The sequence below is a fragment of the Struthio camelus genome, chromosome 1 (assembly GCF_040807025.1).
Source record: "Struthio camelus isolate bStrCam1 chromosome 1, bStrCam1.hap1, whole genome shotgun sequence".
NCBI lineage: Eukaryota > Metazoa > Chordata > Aves > Struthioniformes > Struthionidae > Struthio > Struthio camelus.
In genome coordinates this window covers 12,350,964-12,371,001 of record NC_090942.1, presented here as the reverse complement: position 1 = coordinate 12,371,001, position 20,038 = coordinate 12,350,964, and the positions used below count along the sequence as shown (strand labels likewise).

The 20,038-nt window shown below is 38.2% G+C and overlaps 1 protein-coding gene across 3 annotated transcripts in view; it reads left to right on the top strand.

The window, feature by feature from the left end:
- The window catches only part of CD36 (CD36 molecule (CD36 blood group)), a 36,045-nt gene extending 16,617 nt beyond the window's left edge, over positions 1 to 19,428 (top strand). For all 3 annotated transcript variants that reach the window (XM_068923270.1, XM_009680416.2, XM_009680417.2), the window contains exons 3-14: positions 4,949 to 5,109; positions 7,187 to 7,331; positions 9,193 to 9,372; positions 9,520 to 9,611; positions 10,046 to 10,092; positions 12,803 to 12,872; positions 14,555 to 14,742; positions 15,515 to 15,633; positions 16,635 to 16,708; positions 17,648 to 17,702; positions 17,897 to 18,061; positions 18,825 to 19,428. In XM_068923270.1, the coding sequence (XP_068779371.1) occupies positions 4,949 to 5,109; positions 7,187 to 7,331; positions 9,193 to 9,372; positions 9,520 to 9,611; positions 10,046 to 10,092; positions 12,803 to 12,872; positions 14,555 to 14,742; positions 15,515 to 15,633; positions 16,635 to 16,708; positions 17,648 to 17,702; positions 17,897 to 18,061 (1,296 nt within the window). In that variant the 3' untranslated portion in view covers positions 18,825 to 19,428. The remainder of the gene's footprint in view (positions 1 to 4,948; positions 5,110 to 7,186; positions 7,332 to 9,192; positions 9,373 to 9,519; positions 9,612 to 10,045; positions 10,093 to 12,802; positions 12,873 to 14,554; positions 14,743 to 15,514; positions 15,634 to 16,634; positions 16,709 to 17,647; positions 17,703 to 17,896; positions 18,062 to 18,824) is intronic.
- The last annotated feature ends 610 nt before the right edge of the window (positions 19,429 to 20,038 follow it).

Below are 20,038 nucleotides of genomic sequence, written 5' to 3'. Positions count from 1 at the left end.
GATTAGTGCTGAGCTATTTCAGTGCTGGTACTATTTAGGGCAGAGAGATTTCCCCCTTAAAAGGTGCCTTCCATTTCAGTAACAAAGAATAAAAATCCTAGTTTCCCCAAACAGTGCAGCTATGCAGAGGACAAGAGTTGTCATTCGATGAAGGATTTAGTGGTTTAGAAAACTGTCATTGTTGCAGTTAGAATGAAACTTAAAACATCACGCTTTCATGTACATTTTTAACTGACTCTATATATTTCCTTTATATACTATCCTGTCTATGATCATGCAGCAATAAAAAAAATCAAGAGGAAAAGTCAGTTCAAAACAGGAAATCAGAAAATTTCTATCTGAAATTTTTGAAAAGAGATGTTTTGGCATGGCTAAATTACTACTTTTTGCCTTTCCTTCCCTAAACAGAATATTATTACCTCAGCAAAATTCCCATTGTTTCAGTTATGATAGAACTTATTTTTCAGCTAATCTGTTTCTTTTTCCAGCAAGGTCTAATCACTCAAACTTATTGTTAGCTAATTCATTTACCGGAAATTTTTTTATCACCACTTCTGTGAGAGCTTTTGCTCTCTATCTTAGTAAATGTAAACTCAGGAGGTAAACAGAAGCCACAGAATGTTACTCAATATAATAAATTTGTGATGAATTGGTAATACAGCTTGGTATATATTTTGCCACAATATCTCAGCACCGCACTCTTTTTGTAGAGTCCTCAGGGTTAGTCTTAGCTATTTTTAGCCATAAAGCTATCAATGTTATCTATTATTATACTTAGTCATCTGTCTTTCTAAATATTTGTTATCCAGATTTTTCCCCTCAGCCGCTTGTAGCGATAGAAATACTTCTCTGATTTACAGTTGTGTCTGTGAAAGTCAGATGCGGCTTCTTGATCTAAACCAGTAAAGCTAAAGCAATTGCTGGCTCTTAGCAGAACATAAAGGATCTAATCACATATATTCCAGCATTACTGATTATAAGGTTCATTGACTTCCTTAATTTTTTATAGTCAAGGAGTGAAAAAGAATTAAAAGTTTTGCTCCCACAATGCCTGAATAGGAAGGTTAATACACATGGGAATCTTCATCACTTCAAAAGTAATAAACAGGTATTCCTACTTTCAGTTGCAAAATGGAAAAACAAGATTACTTGCTTCCCTGGAACTCAGCTAATTCAGTTTTACAGAGTTGTAATGCTTGTTTTCTCAAACTTATGTCTGCAGCAGAGCACATATAACATATAAACTAGTAGCAGTCTTCTTGCTGCCTGACGTATTCAAGACACAAGATCTCTGAATTCCCAGAAAACGCCATCTTTTATCAATCTGTCCAGATCCTTTGTCAAAAGAGAAACTTTTTATCATATTGTATTTCTTACTCAGAAATCATGAGGACTGGATTTACTGTAAAGCACTGGAGTAGAGCAAGGTTCTATTGCTGGCTGCCTCATCATTTATTGAATTTTGGTATTGCTAGTTGACCCATCAAAAGCAGGAAAAAGTTATTGCAGAAACAAAAGCAGATAAAGTTCCAGTTAGTTTCACTCAGACTCTTGCACAATTAGGTCATGAGATGAACTTAGCTGTGTAGCAATTGCATATTGTACAATTACTTTTGCTAACAGTAGTTAACCATTGTGTAAGATATTAGAAATTACAGAAGCTGAAGGAAGTTGACTATGGAGATGTGGATTATCAGTTGCAAATTAGTAGTGATTACCCTACCTTTCATAAAATCAGTGGAAGGAAAGTATGGCAGTTTTACTAGGGGAATATAGGCATGATCAGCCACAGAGAGGGGTACTATTCAGGGCTGGCCTCACCAGTGATCATCCAGATGAAAGCCAAGGGCTTGCTGGTGTGAGGAAATTAGTATTATTGAATGAGAACACAAATAAGGACTAAACTCTAGATCTTCTTCTACTTTAACTCATCATTTGCACTCTCTAAGTGTATGACAGAGACTCATACACACCTCCTTCATGGGAGGAGTAAATTAATAAGAATAAAGCCTTCAAAGCACTGAAAATGCTGGTCTTGCTCCCTTCCTCTCCTCCCTTCTTTGTCTTGTTGCTTCTCCTGTGCCAGCTGTGGTGTTCATCTGACTCTTCCCCCATCCGCAGCAGTGAGCTGAGCAACTCACTGGCAGAAAGCTAACCCAGCAAAAAAGAAAGGAAATAATGTGCCTCTAGTTCAGCAAGCAGAACCAACTCCCCGAGGAGCCAGAGCTGGCACAAAGGAAGGGGGAGGCGCGTGGGTTGGATAGCGGGGAGGCTGTGGAAGCTGGCGTCGCCCTTTGGGCTGCCAAGCGGTTAGATCGGGTCGGCTGTCCTGTCAAAGCTTTCCCTGACAGTGGCCACGGGCCATTAGCGCAGAGTAAACAGTGGGTGGCAAATTCACACATTAACTCGCTCTGACCTGGCTGCCCCGTGTGGGCAAATCCCTGGGGCCTCTTCTTACAATGCTCGAAGACATTTCCCAGGGCATAATTCAGGCATGGTGGTTATTCCTGCATGAAAAGTGCAGGACAACTGCCCTACCTGTTTAGGCACTGAGGACAGTAAATTGGTTCTAGATTGATAAAGAAGTACGTAGTACTGTGCAATGAAGTGCAGTGAAGAAAGTACATGAAAAGGATCTTCACTTAGCCTACCGGCTCAGTTTCTATGGAAAGCTGTCCTTGTTGTATTAAAAAGCTAGTATAAAGTCCTGCATGATCTTTCTCAACTTTCCCTGCAATAGCAAAGATGGGATGAAAGACAAAGACTTACCCTTCTGATAAAATAAAATCACTTGCATAGAGAAAGCTGGGAGGAAGCATATCCCTTATATTCTTCCAAGTCAGCTCAAGATCATGAGATATGGCAACCGCAGAAGGAACATTTTTCAAAGTACTTGACAGTTCTAAAGCCAGAGGCAGGTAGGACATTATTTCCCTGTCTCTCAAGGATGGGAGGGGGCATCCTATGGCAGGGCAAACTGTGCATCAGTAGGGGAGTTAGCGAATCGTTCTGTGCTATTATAGCACTTAGCATAGGTGCTAAAAGTGTGTGGGGGACAGTATGGCTGGAGGGGAAAACTGCAGTTTTTTTAAGAAGCAAGCAACACCGCTTCTTTAAAACATTTCTCTATTCACTACTGTGTCTATATGCTGTAGATTTCTAGAGAGGTTAGTGCTGTGTCCTCTTGGGTTTGTGGCTGGCAGGAATCCTTAACCATTTCCCCATTCCAGTTAAGCTGAAGCAGTAGGTTAAATGCTCACGTGTGACTCCATCCATGAATCCTGATGAGCACAGACTACAGCCAGATTGTGATCGGACTAAGTTGCATGTTTCTTTTATAGCAACATGTGTTTTTCAGATCCTTTGAGTAATTCTCTGGGAAAACTGAAAACAAATCCAAATCATGTAACCATTTATCTTTCACCTATAAAGGAATTATGGAAGTAGATGACCAAGGAGATGGCGTGCCCTACCTCCAAAAATGCCTTGAAGTCTGGATTGCAGCTATGTCAGAGTCCTTGGCCTCCTGAAGTTTGCCAAAAAAAAGGCCAAAAAGAATTTTAGCTATAGTAGGGTCTCAGTACAAGACTTCAAGCTGATAAAACGGTTGCCGCTGCCAAGTTTCCTTCCCCTCTCACACAAATGCACATAAATTAAAGCAGATATGTAGACAGAAAACCTCATTAATTTACACCACCAGGGCATTTACAAATACACCATACAAACAGGCTTTACTCAGACAAAGCTCTGTCTATGTGAAGTGTTCTGCAAGACACAGCATTTACTGCTGACTGCAGTGGTTCTTAATTAGTGGCATTCTTTTTTTTTTTGATGATCCTTGCTAAGCAAATCAAATGGCATAAAGTTATGGTAGAAAGAAAATCTGGCAAATGGTAATTTTAAATGTCTTTTCCTTCTTCAGAACTGTCTGGAGGGATTCCAGCTTTTTGCTTTCTGCTACTCTGAGAGCTGTGGAAATTAACTAATTAATATTCCACATTACTATTAAAAAGAATTTTATACTTTGGATTTGGGCAGCTTGGACTTTTCTTCTTATTGCAAAAACGTCTCTAAATTTTTACCACAAGGGGAAAATCTGCACTATCCCGAGGCTCCGCAAAAGTCACAGAGAAAGAGGTCTGGTGCAGACCAGGCAGAGCAGGCATTCTCCCTGCACTATAGAAAGTATATCTTCAGACTCCTCCTTTCACTGTCCAAGTGGCTCCACAATCCAAAGGGTTATAGATGCATTTACAATATTTTGTCTGAATACCATCAACATAAAGTAGTTGGTTAGTCTAGAGTGGCTCTTGAGGTCCTATTTTGTCCTTATGTCCATATTTTGCTGTTATTTCCTGGACCTGGGAATCATTCTCAGTGGAAAGTGATATTTCATAGAAAATCTCAGTTTTTGTAACAGCAGTTTTCTGGTTAGAAATAGTCCTACAAGAACACTGTTTGCCTTCTGCATGTGCAAAATGGCTTACTGTATGAGTAATGCGCAGATATAACACTCTTTGTCTCCTGGGATATTAGCAAATGTATGAAAAGGAGATTATAGATTTGAAAAACTGCTGGGTATAGGTCAATCATTTAAAGGTTTTCCTTTTACAAATATCCAATGGATTTGGCAAATTTTTGGGATCTAAGGGAATGTCCAGTCATGTCCATAGGAAAGCTGTGCTATGAACAGTGATGGCGTTTATATCAGATTTATGGTCACTTATTCTAGCGCCTCTTTTTTGCTCTCAGGATTGTCAGTCTACATTCAAGCGTTGGCCAAAAATGCGTTCCTTATCCCTTATCTGATGATAAAATAGCTTTCTTTCTGTTTTTTTTTTTTTTTGGATGCCTTCTACAGTCATCTGCAAAGTAAATGCTGCCTGTCACTCACTTTTCCGCAGTTAACTTAAGCTTTTTTCTGTCCTTGTAATTTTTGTCCTTGTAGGACACTGTCATTTCAAATGGTACCATTGCTTTTGAAAATTGGCTTGTGCCAGGAAGTACAGTTTACAGGCAATTTTGGATCTTTGATGTGCAAAATCCATCAGAAGTATTAAACTCTGGAGCTCATCCAAAACTTGAACAAAGAGGACCGTATACATACAGGTAAGCAAAAGACCCTGAATATGTGAGATGTCATATCAGAAGTCTTGTTAACGCCAGAGGAAGTTCTGTTGAATTAGAATTTGCTCTTGAAAGTTCAGAGTAATGTTTTAGCCAGACTTGACAGAAATGCTTAAAATATTTGAAGTTACTCACAGCAATCATAAACAGTTTCTGTACTGGATCTCACAATAGGAAAATGTATATAAAAATAGACAATTAGATGTGAAGCTATTTGCTTTTGTGAAAAATTATTGTTCATTAATAAGCTATTTAGCATAAAAATACATAGGCATGCATATTTGTTGCTGATCAGTTTTTGCCAACCTTTTAATAAAAAAAAATCTGTTAGATGCCCTAAAATCATGAGATCATTAATTTTAATAATGTATTTTGTTTCATTGTTCCTTTATGACTTTTTTAATCTATATGGATTCCTTTTCCAAGTTTTTCTATGAAAAGTATTCCTTTTTCTGGATGTAGTAGCTGGGGCCCAGATGCAACTGCCCATCACCATTCAGGAAAACTTTTAATCATTTGTTTAACGGTGATTTCACCATAGGACTAGTTCATACTTCCTACATCACTAAGTCCAACACCCGTCAGTCACTGGCACAGTAATCACTTTCCTAAAGTGATAGGATATTTCTTTATTAATATCTTTGGAGATGTATTTACAAGACTGTTTTGGACTGCAGCATCTGAAGCTGAGGTGCTCTGATACCTAAAAGATAATTTGTTTCTCAATGGTTGTACATTACATAGGAAAACATAAGAACTGATTCCACAGGAGTCAGAAAACTACGCAGGGTGGGATGACAAAGTACCAGGGAAACTCCTGGAAGGGAACTTCCATGATACAGAAATGCTTTACTCTCAGTAGAGGGTGGTACCTACCTTCTCAGGGATAAATTTTTACCTCATGCTCGGATGAGACTATATAAGAAATAATGCTGCTACCCTTCTCACTACTGCAGGCACACTCACCTGGGAAGTAGAAGGTGATTTCACATCCCTGATCAGGGATATCTGAGGTAGCCAGAAACCACTCTTGAGAAGCCATGATCCCAATTTCTTTCAGGAAACCAGTGCTACTGGTTATGTCTGTACTGTGGGAAAATGCTCTATGAACCTTTTGGTCCCTCCACGACAGTGCATACTGGAAGATCTGATGGAGTACATTGAAGACCCCTTGGTCCGACATCCCTGTTTTTTTACACTTAGGAGCCATGGAGTAAGAGGGATGAAAAGGGCCCAGATATTGTCCTGACACAGAGTCACAGTGTGGTAGCAGCTCACCCCCACAACCAGGAGCTGCGATGTGCTTCCTCGGCCACAGCATAGGCGAAGTCACACAACAACACCCAACGTCACTCAACGCCTGCTGGTCTCTGCCTCTGCAGGAGGGCAGCAAGGGGACACAGAGATAAAGAACAGGACCAAAGCTGGAATTGTCAGTGGTCAGAGATTTGTATCAGAGTGATCTCCTGACAGAAATAAGGGCACTTAAAGGTGCACTTGAGATGCACTTTTGATCATCTCAGTTGTGCTGAAAGAGTGCTTATAACCATACACACGTATGAAACGTAACAAAGGCACTCCCAGGACGGATTTAACTTGTAATCATCTCTTTCACGGCAATTCAGGCCTGGAAAACAGATCTTCACAGTGTTTATTGACCATTCCCAGTCACCCCTTTCTGTTAACATGCAAGCACAAGAAAGCTTAGAAAACAATGTGATTGAAACAGTTAATTCAGAACAAAAAAAAGTACAAGGTCCTAAATTGAAATGAAAGGTAAAAATTTTTTTTTTTGAGATTTTAGTGTCATGAAGAAATTTCTATTAGGCATTAAGGAAATATTTGTAAAACAAAAATATTTTATATAAAACAGAATTTTCACAAATGTTCACAGTGAGACACTAAGCCTCTTTTTAGTGTCATAAACGGTCATAAAATGCTCAATATTCTTCTTCAGAAGTGTTCATCAGCATTTCCATCAACTTCCATCATGTATGGTTATGCGTTGACTTGAAAATCAAATGTTAAATATATTCTATGTTTTATTTTTTATTTCAAGGGTGAGATATTTACCCAAAGAAAATATCACTGAAAATCCTGATGGAACAATATCCTATATGTTGCCTAATGTTGCTCATTTTGAACCTGATATGTCTGTTGGAACGGAAAATGATACCATTACATGCCTCAACCTTGCTGTTGTTGTAAGTAAAGAAATGAAACCATAATATCCAAATGTGAGTGTTGAGATGCTATGGGAAAAAGGGAAGAAGTTAACACCAGTTAGCTAACATTAGAAGACATGAGCGTCATCTATGCTGAAGACAATTGCATCACTGTATTCAGAAAAAAAAAAATCATTCTGAAGATACATTGCAGTTACTTCAAGGTTTCCTTATGCTCCCCAAGTAATGCCAGCTTAGCTGAAAATGAAAATTGACTTGTTAGTGTCAATAGAACCAAAGTCATCCGCTTGGATGGGATGTATCCAAAGGCATTTTTCTGATCAATTTTGGTGTGGGAATGAGTCAAGAGCTTGTGAATATATTCCCTGTCTATCTGAGACGCAGCATGAATAGTATCAGGCAGGTTTCCAGACTCTCAGTATCTCCAGTCCTGCTTTGCAGAGGAGCCCATATTAAACCCCGAGCTCAGCCTATGCGTGGCCTCACTGCCACAGCTTTTAACAGTGGTGCCAATTAGCACCATTGCAGCGGCTGTCCCTGAGCTGTCCTGTTCTGTTGAGATCTTCATCTTTTTAAGAAATGCTCAGGATACCCCATCTAAACAGGGCTGTACCTTTTTTCACTCCAGATATTTCTGTGTGCTTTGGATAAGCCCAAATTCCCAGAGAGGCTCTGCCTTGCTCACTTAACAGCACTGACTCGAATGCAGAAGCAGAGCTCACCTTTTGCGTCATAACTTTGTGGTCAAAACACTCACAGAACTGAGAGAGATCTTTCACACTTTCTTAGCCCTGAGGGAACTGAGCCTACGTCTCCTCTGTCTCATAATCTTGCCTTATCCATGATTTCTGCTTACTCTGGGTTCAAGTCCAGGTAAGAATGAAAGATTCATGGGGAAACAGAGGCCAAAAAAAAAAAGTGTGCGAGAGAGAGAGAGAGAGAGAGAGAGAGAGAGAGAGAGAGAGAGAGAGAGAGATCAGCAGAGGGATCAACTGTGTCTTGCTTAATTTCACCTTCTGGCTGGCTCTAGCTCTCCAATTCCTCTCCCCATAGCGCTAAACACAAACAGAGAGTCTGCTAAAGGGCCTGAGTTGGACACTCACCTTAGGAGCATCACTCGTTTTTACATAAATTTACTCATCAAAATCGTTGCCACTTCCCGCTTCACCAAACAGCCAAAATAGATCATCTCTGTTCCCTTTCCACGAGCTGTTCAGTGACTTTAAGGACTTGGTTTTGTGTTAAGATCTCTGGATATGTTCATTCCAATTAATGCTGGTAAAATACCACATTCTTCTTTGTTGAAATACGAAAAGTGTATCTTTTATTTATAATTAGAACTGTACAGAAAAAAAGGATGTTTGCCAAAAAAAAAAAATTCTTTCTGAGAAAAGAAATACTGGAGAGTCTGTACTTCATCAGCTCTGTGCAGAACGCAGTCATATTGTTACTGGTGTCACCACAGAAAATATGAACCACAGTCAAAAAATAGCAAGGCCCATATATTTGTAATACACATATATAATGTGAGTGAGTCTGAAGAACGTGACGTATGGAGGTGATAGAGAAGAGGTAGAAAACCAGAAAGTGTTGCAATCTCTAATATATGATATGGACCTGAGGTACAAAGAGATTAGGAACTCTCTAGTGAACTCATGTGAACAATAATGACAAATTATCTGTTTTTATATAATTATACTAAATGTTTCATTAATGAGTGTCAGTTTTAAGTAGAAATTTAACTTACAGCAAGCAGCAGCTTTAGAATTCAGCTTTAATTACCAGCTTTGCCAGAGGTTCCTTGGAGTCAGTCTCTGTATTTTTGATCCAAAGTACACCCAGAATTTTATACTAATCATTAATTTTGTTGCTGTTGTAGGCTGCACCAGCTCTGTACACAAACGCTTTCATACAACTGCTATTAAACACTTGGATGAAATCTTCTAAGTCAGTCATGCTGCAGAATAGAACAGTGAAAGAAATACTGTGGGGATACAAAGATCCCTTCTTGAGCAAAATCCCCTTCCCCTTGAACCCAGTTCTGGGAGTCTTCTATCCGGTAAGTGAAACCGATTAGGAGGGAAAGTTTTCAGTTATTGTTCCGGGAATAAAGATTAAAACAATCGCTGTTAGGAAGAAAAACCTGACAAAAATCCCTTGTGTCGCTGTATCTAACTGTTATTCTTTTTTCTTGCGTCTGTTACAGTATAATGGGACATATGATGGACTTTATAGAGTTTTTACTGGGAAAGAAGACATAAGCAAAACAGCAATAATTGACACCTATAAGAACAAAAGGTATCATAGCATTCTATATAGGAAAAAATGCACATATTTTCAAAATACAGCTTTTAAGGCTTGTTTCACTAACAGCTATAGCTAAGTGGAAGATCGTCAGCAATTCCAGGGAATTCTGCACCAAGCCCCAGGAGTAGCAAAACCACCTCTCCTTTCCAGCTATTCACGATTCTGTTGTGAGCTTGGATCCGAGACAATTATTGATTCTTTGATGCAAATAGTTGCTTCAGTTCTGCATACTGAAGTAGCTAGATCCCTTTTATCTAATTCTAAGACTTTATACAGCTTATCTGAATATATAAGTTAACATCACTATCCTGTGACTCTGCTGATGAATCAAGCTTATATTGGAGCAGTGAGGCTTAGCAGTAAAAAGAATTACATTATACAATATACTACATGCAGCATGACTTTTTTTCTTTTTAATCTTAAAGGAATCTTTCATACTGGGAAGGTCACTGTGACTTGGTTAATGGCACAGGTGAGCCTATTAAAGCTTTTTAAAACTTCAACACATTTCTTGGTATCGTAGGGGACAATTATCAAGTTAATTGCCCTGGTCTTTTCTGTATACATAGAGTTTTGCATTCTGCTTATTAAATGTCTATATAAATATGTATGTGTACGTAGTACTTACATGCGTATGTGTATATCTATTATCTTATAGATATAGAATATTATAGATTATTATACTTTTTTATACATATATTAAACATTATTTTTTATATATATATACATACACACATACACATACACATGTTCAGCTACAGTAGACAGGAAGAGATACTAGAAAAGAATTCAGCTCTCTCTTTCTTTTAGTTGTCTGCATATTATAATATAATTAAGATTCCTTTTCTTTAGCATAGTAGTTGAAAATTACCTCTGCCTTGCAATGCTGTAAATTCACTTTCACTGTTGTAGAATAAAATTAGAAGCACCATAATGGACACAAGTTTTTCCTGAGGTCTGAAAAGACAGGGAGAGTTAATGAGCTGCAGAAATTGAGGTGGCAAGGGAAAAAACTCTCGGACAATCTAGTTTGAAGGAGAGTAGAGATAAAAAGGGAGAGAGAAGAGGTGTAGGTTAGTCAGGGGTCAACCAAATAGAGAAGAACATTTTTGAATTTGCTTTTGGAATGGATATGAAAACAGTCAACCTGCTCAAGGGTATTTTTATTCAAGGTGATATGTTTGTTTCTTGATGAGTGAGTGTCACTTTGAGGACATCAGAACACATTGGGTCTAGCCTGGCAGATGTCACAGAGAAGCTTTTTGCATTAATGATAGTGAGCTCTGAGTCACATAGAAAATGGCAGAACTATATTTAAAGGTGTGTGTAGCATATCTCTCTATGAAGCAATCAGCTGAATGAAATTCAGAAGAAGCCGCTAATTCATTTGGTCAAAAACAAGGAGCAAAAGACATTGCACACTGGATGATCATTTAAAATATCTCTGTGATTTACTATTTTGTAAGCAAAAGATAAGATTTAGGTAGAGGTAAAATATCCAGAGAGGAGAAAGGAGATTTCATAACAGAAGTAGAAGAGAAACAGCAGAGGACGGAGAAGTGAACCTTACGGGACTTTGTCCTAGCAACAACAACAGAGGACACAAGAAATTTTGAGCAGTTTAGCTTTCATGAAAACTTCTCAGCTGGCCATCAATGAGAGAATCTGAAAACAAGCAGGTTTATTTTTGCTGTACTGTTTTAGTGCAGATCATTCTGCTTATAACCCAGAGCGTATGACATGTGGTTTCGAAGTATTTCAAATATTTCACAAGAATCTGAGTTTCCAGAAGACTATGAATCAGGAAAGTTTAGCTCCTTTTTAGACTATGAAAGTTTTTTTGTACCAGGCAATGTCTTCCTAGGTTGTGGGACTTTTCTTATGGACCCTGAATGTCTTTTCTTATTGTCAGCTTTTTCTTTTTCTTCTCCCACAGCTGATAGAATAAACACATGCAGGTAACTAGACTAAGTGCTCCAGTACCGTGAAAATGCAGAGCATTTTATTAATAGCAAAGATTGTTACACAGCTTACATGAGCAGTCTTTGTGGCAGATGATGAGACAACATGTGTTTAGAGACTTTTACAATGTCTTGTAAATAGGTGTGAGAATTCCTTTGTGTCTTGTAAACTTTCACACTGAAAGGCAGAATGTTTTTCTGTATCGTACTAAAGCAAATAACTAGATAATAAGATCAAACAGTGTTCCTGTACAGGGCTTGAAATGAGTCAGCTTTTGCAAACTCTCCCAATCTGCCACGATTTAGAAATAGAGTGTGTCTCCAGGACGATCTTGGATCTTCTTTAAGACAAAATGCTTCCCTCAGCAGTGGGCAGGCAGCAGTGTATAATTTAATACTCTTACTCTCGCCAACTCAATTCAAAGATATCACAGATGTTTTTGATTCTTTGGCTATGGCTGCTGACTAAGAAACTAAACAGAAATTGTAGCAAGAAGTAACAAGGTTTGATGCAATGCGGAAACTCCTCTTACCTTACTCTAGATGGGTGCAATATAGAAATACACATTTGAACTAGCGACGTTTTTTTTTATACCGAGTGGACAGAAGCCCTCACCAAAGTATTATTCCTCTGACCTATTTTGCACGTCTACCATGGGATAAGATGAACTTGCCCTAGAAGAGTTTCATTCTCTCCATTAACTATAGAAAGGCTCTATGCTTAACAAAGAAGAGTTCCAGTTGAGCAGTCCTTGGTGAAAAAAGTTTAGTGCTGTTTATTAAATATGCAGTTTTGAAGTCTAAACCCGTGTTCCTTATAGGTGCTGAGTACCATAACTCCAGATGAGCCAAGCATCTTTAGAAAGGTTTTAAACCTCTAGACTGCATAAACCCTGAAGCAATGATAACAGGAAATAGGATTCCTGCTAAGCAGGATTGTTTTTTGTATCCTCTCTTTTTAATTGGCATGATCATGAAGCTTCACATCATGAAAAAATTAGTTGCCGCAATTTGGCTTGCCTTCAAAAAAAAAGGCAGTCTTATCTGTGGAGTACCTATCACTAGGCAATAACTTAGGTAAACATTTTCTCTAAAAATGACTCAGTTTTGTTTATCTATTTCACTGCTTTATGGGAAAGTAATAGCTGAACATTGAACTATAAGTTAAATCATATCTTGTAAACAGAATTGCTTTCAAGCTCTTATTTTATTTGTTCACAGATGGGGCATCGTTTCCCCCGTTTGTTAAGAAGGATCAGGTACTTCGTTTCTTCTCCTCTGATATTTGCAGGTACGCTGTTCTCTTACTACTGTGCATACATAGCTCCGTGTGCCACCAAAACGCCCTTTAGTTGCAGAGGATTGCTGCAGTGGCTCTGCCTGGGCTCAGGTCACTGAGGCATTTAAGCAGAAATGTTTCACCTACGCTCAAGCAAATTAATGAGCTGTGCTCATGATTTACAGCCTAATTCTTCCACTTCTATTTATGTCAAGTAGCAAGCTATTCACAGTGCATGCTATTTCAGCAAGTTACAGATTTGTGATTCAGGAATAACTTTGCTTAATTTCACAGAGTGAGAGACAATGGTGTGAGCTAATACAGACCTGTGAAAGACACTGAGGTTCACTGGATTCAAAGTCTTGAACTTCTTCCAAGACCAGACCTTACAACCTGCCTTATTTGGTCTAAGAACGCAATTTACCCCTAGGAATAGATATAGCAGGAAGCAGTTAAGCCCATCTTGGGGATTTCATTAGAACAACATCTATACAAAACAGAACTCACTGTCAAGCAATACATACTAAAAATTACTTTCTCACAGGATATTTTTGTGCATTTTATTTTTATGTGCTTACAAACAAACAAAACTGCTTAATTCATTCCATACTGATGGATTTTCAGGCTGCTGCTTCTACTGTGGCTATTCAGTGTCCCTGAGTTCTCCAGTGGTAGAGTTGAAAGCAATATTAGAAGATCTAAAGTGCATCAGAGTATATTCGCTTTGAGAGGTTCAGCCTTTTTATTTATGTTGCTGCCTGCCTCCTTTTGACTAGGTTTAAGGTGGACCATTTGCTTTGAAAACCATTTATTTTTAAAGAAAAATCAATGTTTTTACGTGAAGTTAGGTTTTTTATTTGTGAAGTAATTGGACCCCCAAACTGGAATGCATTTCACAAATTACAGAAAAGGAAATCGTATACCTTTGAATCAATCGGACACAGGTTGTGAGATCTCTTTGGCCATCTATTTCTCTCAATTACTAAACAATGAAGAAGAGCAGTAACAGTCTCCCAAAGTTTTGCTCTTAAATGGTTCAAGGAAAGTTATTTTGGCTGTGTTGTAAGACCTAGAACCCTTGTTTTTCTTGACTATGATACAAAACATTGCTGCACAGGCTACATTAGTTTGTAACAACCACATCTATATACTAGAGGATAATAATTTGGCAAAAAGAAGCTAAAGTGGTATTCTGATTCATATGCAATGGAATGAGCTATGGGGTTATACCTAGGAGGCTGTCTCCACCATAAAGCTTAGATTGGTATCATCAGGTCAGTAAAAAAAACTGTAACAGAGGTGATTTATTTTGATAAGTACGTGTAATGTAGTCCTAAAAACTGCAAACATTTCATAAGAACAGTGGTTGAAGAAGTCCATAGAGAAAAGAACTGTTTATTAGTTTATTATATATGATTTATTAGTACAAATATTTTATCTTCCTTTTTTTTGTGTATTGATGTGCTTACCTGTGCTTGCATATCCTTTTGTGTAAACATAGAATAACTGTCCATAAAAGAGGAGCACCTCTACAAATTGCTGAGAACAGTGTAAAGGGATCCTGGTCATTGGCTCTCTGGAGAACTTTTTTTACTTTAAGACAAAGACAGTCAGGGGATCCCTAAGGAGTATTACTATGGATTCAATTTTGTAATCCAAATGACTGAGACACATTTCTCCTCTTTTTAATTCAGATCGATCTATGGAGTTTTTCAGAGCAAGCAGACTGTGAAGGGGATCCCACTCTACCGTTTCACAGTTCCCCGTGAAGCATTTGCATCGCCTGCTGAAGTTAAAGATAATTACTGCTTCTGTACAGACTACGTCATATCACAGAACTGCACATTAGCCGGAGTCCTAGACATCAGTGCCTGCAAAGCAGGTATAGTAGTAACGTGGTACTGCTGAGCAAGCCATCTATCTGGAGAGAAACCACTTGTCCTGAGCTGAGGTGTTACTTACTCTAAGACCCCAGACACTTGGATTTTCTCTATGAATTCTTCCACAGATTGCCTGTGAGATCCTTCACTTTTCTGTAGCCTCATTTCCCAAAATGAGGACTATACAATTTCCGTTTTACATAGTGCTGTGAAAAAGAAAAATCATGATACTAAAAATGATATACTGAAATTGTAGGAATACACATATAGAAAGGAAAAGAGAGGTCTTCCATAGCTACTGCATAAAAGCCAGAGAGAGTCACAGTCCGTATATTCATGATAATTCTCACACTCAGTATATTAACCATGTATACATGGCTGAGAGACTGTGTTGGTTTAATTTAGCACAGGTATAATAAACCTAACACATACACAGTCTGAGTTTGGCGCCGAGTAGGCAGCATGAGTTCCCTTCTGTCTTTCATCCTACTAAAACAAAATCATGAAGGTTGGGGGAAATAGTGAAGGTCTGGTTCTCACCTCAGAGTGAAAATGGAAGCACTTCCAGCCCTATTTCACTATGCAGATTGTCTTCCTACCAGTAGCATCACAGTAGCTCACAAATCTTCCTTTGTTTTAGTGTATTGACTGTTTTTTCAGAAACGTTTGTGTGTCTTTATAGCTAAATATGTTTGCGCGGAAAACGGCTTTAGAAGATGAACAATGAAACAAGGCTTAAATGATTCAAATAAGTTTATCTGCTTTTTCAAACAGGAAGACCAGTGTTTATTTCTCTTCCACATTTTCTGCATGCAAGTAGTTCTATATTGCATGATGTTGAAGGCCTGAGCCCAAATGAGGAGGAGCATGAGACATTTTTAGACATAGAGCCTGTAAGTCCAAATATTTAATATCTGCAACTCAGTAAACTAGTAATGTTTAAATTCAGTAGAGTAAATCTTATAACAAAGGGATGAAAAGAGGATCCAGTATTTTTATGCTTTTTTTTTTTAAGACTTGCTCACAAAGGTGTTTAGCTCTTAGCAGGGGAAATTTAAAGCAGTACTCTGTCTTATTCTGCCCTTCAAAGTTTGAAAAATAAGTTTGGATTTCTAGTCATTGGTAAGACTAGATTGAACGGATTCTGAAAAGCTTTAATTTATGCTATGATATTAATCTGTGATTTTCAGGTACTTTAAGAACATTCTCTTCTACCAAAGCCTCTCTCTTCCTTCTATACTTTATGTTTTCTTTCATTTTCCATCAGTAGCAATTTTGGTATAATTATTATCACAACTGAACTTAAGGAAATAAATATAGATCAGTTTATTTCCAAGAAAACAGCTAGAACTCTGAAGTACAACCAGTTGTCTGATTCTAGAACAGACTTAATACGTTCTTTGAAACTCTGACTGTCCAGCAGAGCTCCCCAAACGAATGTATTTAGACATTCTTGATTTTAAGTATGTTAATCAGTTATCTGAATTGTATTATGAATTCTAAGGTTTCAAAATTTTATTTTGCTCTGAATGTGTATGAAAAGGTAAAATTCAGACTTTTTCACCAAAGTATTTTTTAGTCATATAATCTGATAGTTAAGCATCTACCTTCAGTGAGAAGATCTGAATTTACATCTTTACCATGTTTTAGCATTTTTATCACCTCCAGTATTTGACAATTACAAAAGCAACTATAGTAAAGCTAAGAGATTAGAACATCTAGGAAGAATGAAACACCCTTAGAAACACACAAATTTCATGAAAATGTAACCCTTAGATGTAACCATAAGAATAAGAGAACACTACGGTGCTTTTTGACACAGATCATATTATAAGCTTATGCCCCCGACTTGCCAAATTTGAAGTAATGCCTTTTGTTTTCTTTCTGTCCTTAGATCACTGGTTTTACATTACAATTTGCCAAAAGGCTGCAAGTAAACCTCCTGGTGAAGCCTGCACCGAAAATTGAGTGAGTATTTTTTCAGTACTTTGTTTCTAACTACTATTTTCAAGATGTCTGATTGGTCTAAAAGCAGGTTGGTAGAAGTGACTGTGAAAAGAAGGAATGAAAATACTTTTCCAAAGCCTTTTTCTCTTTTTTTTACAAAATTTTCAAGTGTGACTTTCCAGAGAATATAAATTTCAATGAAAGATTAAGACTTCTTGTGCTAGACACTGCCTAACTATTTTAATGCACATTTGATATGCCCACAGAAGCTTACAATAGAAGCATATATTTAAAGAGAACATTCTTCCAAACCCAAATGAGGTCATGAGGACAAACTAGAAGGAAAAATCGATTTTCTGTAGTAAATCAAATGAGAGAGAGAATTTATGTGTGCTCTGTCTTTGGGTGGATTTTATTGGAAGAGTTAAGGGGCTGCTAGCTGTTTCCTTTTTCTCAGTAGACTTAGATATACAGACATGGTGCATGTTGGCCTCCTGTATATATGATGGGTGAACATCACACAGACCATCAGACGTTCCTACCAACATCTGGCCATGTCCAGCCTTTGGTCTTTCTGACTGCCCACACATGGAGAATCACAGAATCACAGAATCACAGAACGGCCAAGGTTGGAAGGGACCTCTGGAGATCATCTAGTCCAACCCTCCTGCTGAAGCAGTCATCTAGAGCACATTGCACAGGATTGCGTCCAGGCAGGTTTTGAATATCTCCAGAGAAGGAGGACTAGACAGAAAGAGCTGGTTGCCTGATATGTAAAATGGCTACTATTAATTGTAAGCTTTTTATTTCCAACGCAAAATTATACTAAAAATGTACTTCCTGGAAATTACACATGTGGTTACTGGAGATGAAATGTGGTGAAATGGAAACTGGGACTATGCACCAAGCTAAAGATTTGCTGTACTGTAATGTCATCCTTGTTTTATTTTCTCATTTCAGAGCTTTATCAAAAGTCCAGAAACCTTATATTTTTCCTATTCTTTGGCTAAATGAGGTTAGTATACTTTATGTCTACTAATCTTCATTGTTAATATGGAGAATCCTGGGGGAAAAAAAAAAAAGATTAATCTAACCTTTCGGTCTTGGTACCCTGAAATTGGGCAATTAAACTCATGCTATATAATATGTACACAGGAGTTAGGGCTTGCATACTTACCTTTCACTGATGGTTTTCTTGCACTATTTCAGTCTGCTGTTATTGGGGATGCAAAAGCAGAAATGTTCAGAAATAAAGTCACCAATCGGGTCCAGATGTTGAGTGTGCTGCAGATGGTGTTAATCATCGCAGGTTCTGTGCTGTTCCTCGCATTCATGGTTTCCTATTTCATATGCAGAACAAAGAAATTAAAATAAGTAAGTAAGTGGTAATGGTAATTGTTTCAGTCCTCAGCAGTAACTCTTCCTCAGTTTTTCAAGAAGTTAAACATTATATATTTAGTTACTCTTGTTTTTCAAGTGCTAGTAAAGTTCAGCAGTTGCCATTTCAGTTCTCGTGCTGCAAATGATCTAGATATCCTAGATAATGTTTTCAAATTCAGCTCCCAACCTTAATCTTTCAGGATGCTCTTAACATACCCGGAATAGGCTGTTGGGAATTTCCAAAAAGGCAATGTGATCTTTGTGACTTGATGAAAATAGACATTTTACCCAAGACAGCTAAACTGTTCAGGAGCGTCCTGTAATGCTTCTGCAGGATAGAGGCCACACAGCTTCAGACTTCTATGCTCTTCCAAGATGTATCCCTGGCTGGGGTTCAGAAAGCCCACTGTAAAAGCAGTTTTTAGTAAGTGGGCTCAGTAAGGTTTCTCAGATATTCTTTCTCTCAGTCTTGTGCCACTATCACATTAGACTTACCACGTCCTAGACTTACCTAGCCCATTAAGACTGAATATAGTTCTACAGTGAGTAGAATAACCAAGCAGTGGCTTAGCGTGCCTACACCCATTGAAAGAAGCAAGTCTTTAGAAGCGATTTAAAATAAGTGCAAAGCCATGAATATGAAGACAAAAAGATTATAGCACAGTAAAGAGCCCTTTTTAAGAATACTACTTACCTCATTAAGAAAAACACTTATTTCCTAACTTACTAAATTCTGGGTTTTTTTTTCCCATTATAGTTAAAAGAAGACTTCAAAGGTAAGCAATCTTTACCTGAAATTTCAGCCAAGCAGCATGTTAAAATTCGGAGACAAAAGATATGATCCAAGGCACGCTCAGTCCAACATGCTTTTCCATTCTGAGAAGATCAACTCACTAATCCGGATAAGCTGATGTTTCCAAAGGCCTACGTGTCTGATGTCACTAAAGAGGCCACCATGGAAATGATACTTTCAAATAACTTTTATTATATGAACCTTGTTACAAATATTAAGTGACATTCAAGCAGACTGAAGCTGAGATGCAGTTTGGAATTTAGTCCACTTTCTGCCATTTATGCAACTTGCTACTTTTTTTCTTCTGGGATTTACAAGATAAATGAAAGCTGTTTGCTGGTGTTCTGCCTCTGAGCATAGGCAGGGGAATGACAACATCATTGAGCTCACGCCATGCTCTACACGCTCTAATTGCAATGTTTTCCTTCTGTTCCTTCAAGGAATGGAAGCTGCTGCAATAGAACTGCTCTCTGTCCTCTATTCAGGGATGTGAATTGTGTTGAATGTGAAGTTTATTATGTAAAGCTACTAACTGTAACACATGATGTTAATAAAAGACTTACTGAAATATTTGTTTTATACATTTATGCAGAGCTGGCCCATGCACACATGCAATCATTCGTAGGTTAACAGGGACTTACCAACATTTGGCTCCACGGCTCAGTAATCTGAGCTACTCTCTAACTCCCAACCTGCTCCACTGCTTCCTGCATGCTTCTGTTTCTGACTCTTGCTTCACCACCAGCCTCTGCTCTGCCCTAACCCCACTTTGCCCAAGGCCTTCTTTAGGCAATGATTTGATATGTCACCCTTCAGGTCAAGAGAAAATATCCCAGAATTCTAGACATAGGAAAGACTGAGACAACGATTCTGATCAAAAATCATTCCATTCCACTCCCTGGCTATAGAAGAAATAAAGGAAGACAGGTAGCCCCAGCTCTTCACTGATAGCTCTCTGCTGCAAGGAAATATGTGCAGCCCTCTTCAACAAGGTGCATTAGCCTCCAGGCAGGCAGGTAGCAAGCACTGCCATTTGTGCAAGTGGTTTACTTTTTCAATGAATTTGTTTGTCATATCTTAGGAATAAGAGTCAGTTGGACACTTTTTGAGAATTGTGGGGTGTTTCCTTTTCCCATGGACTCACTGAAATCAGAACAAGACCACTTTGTAAGATTTAT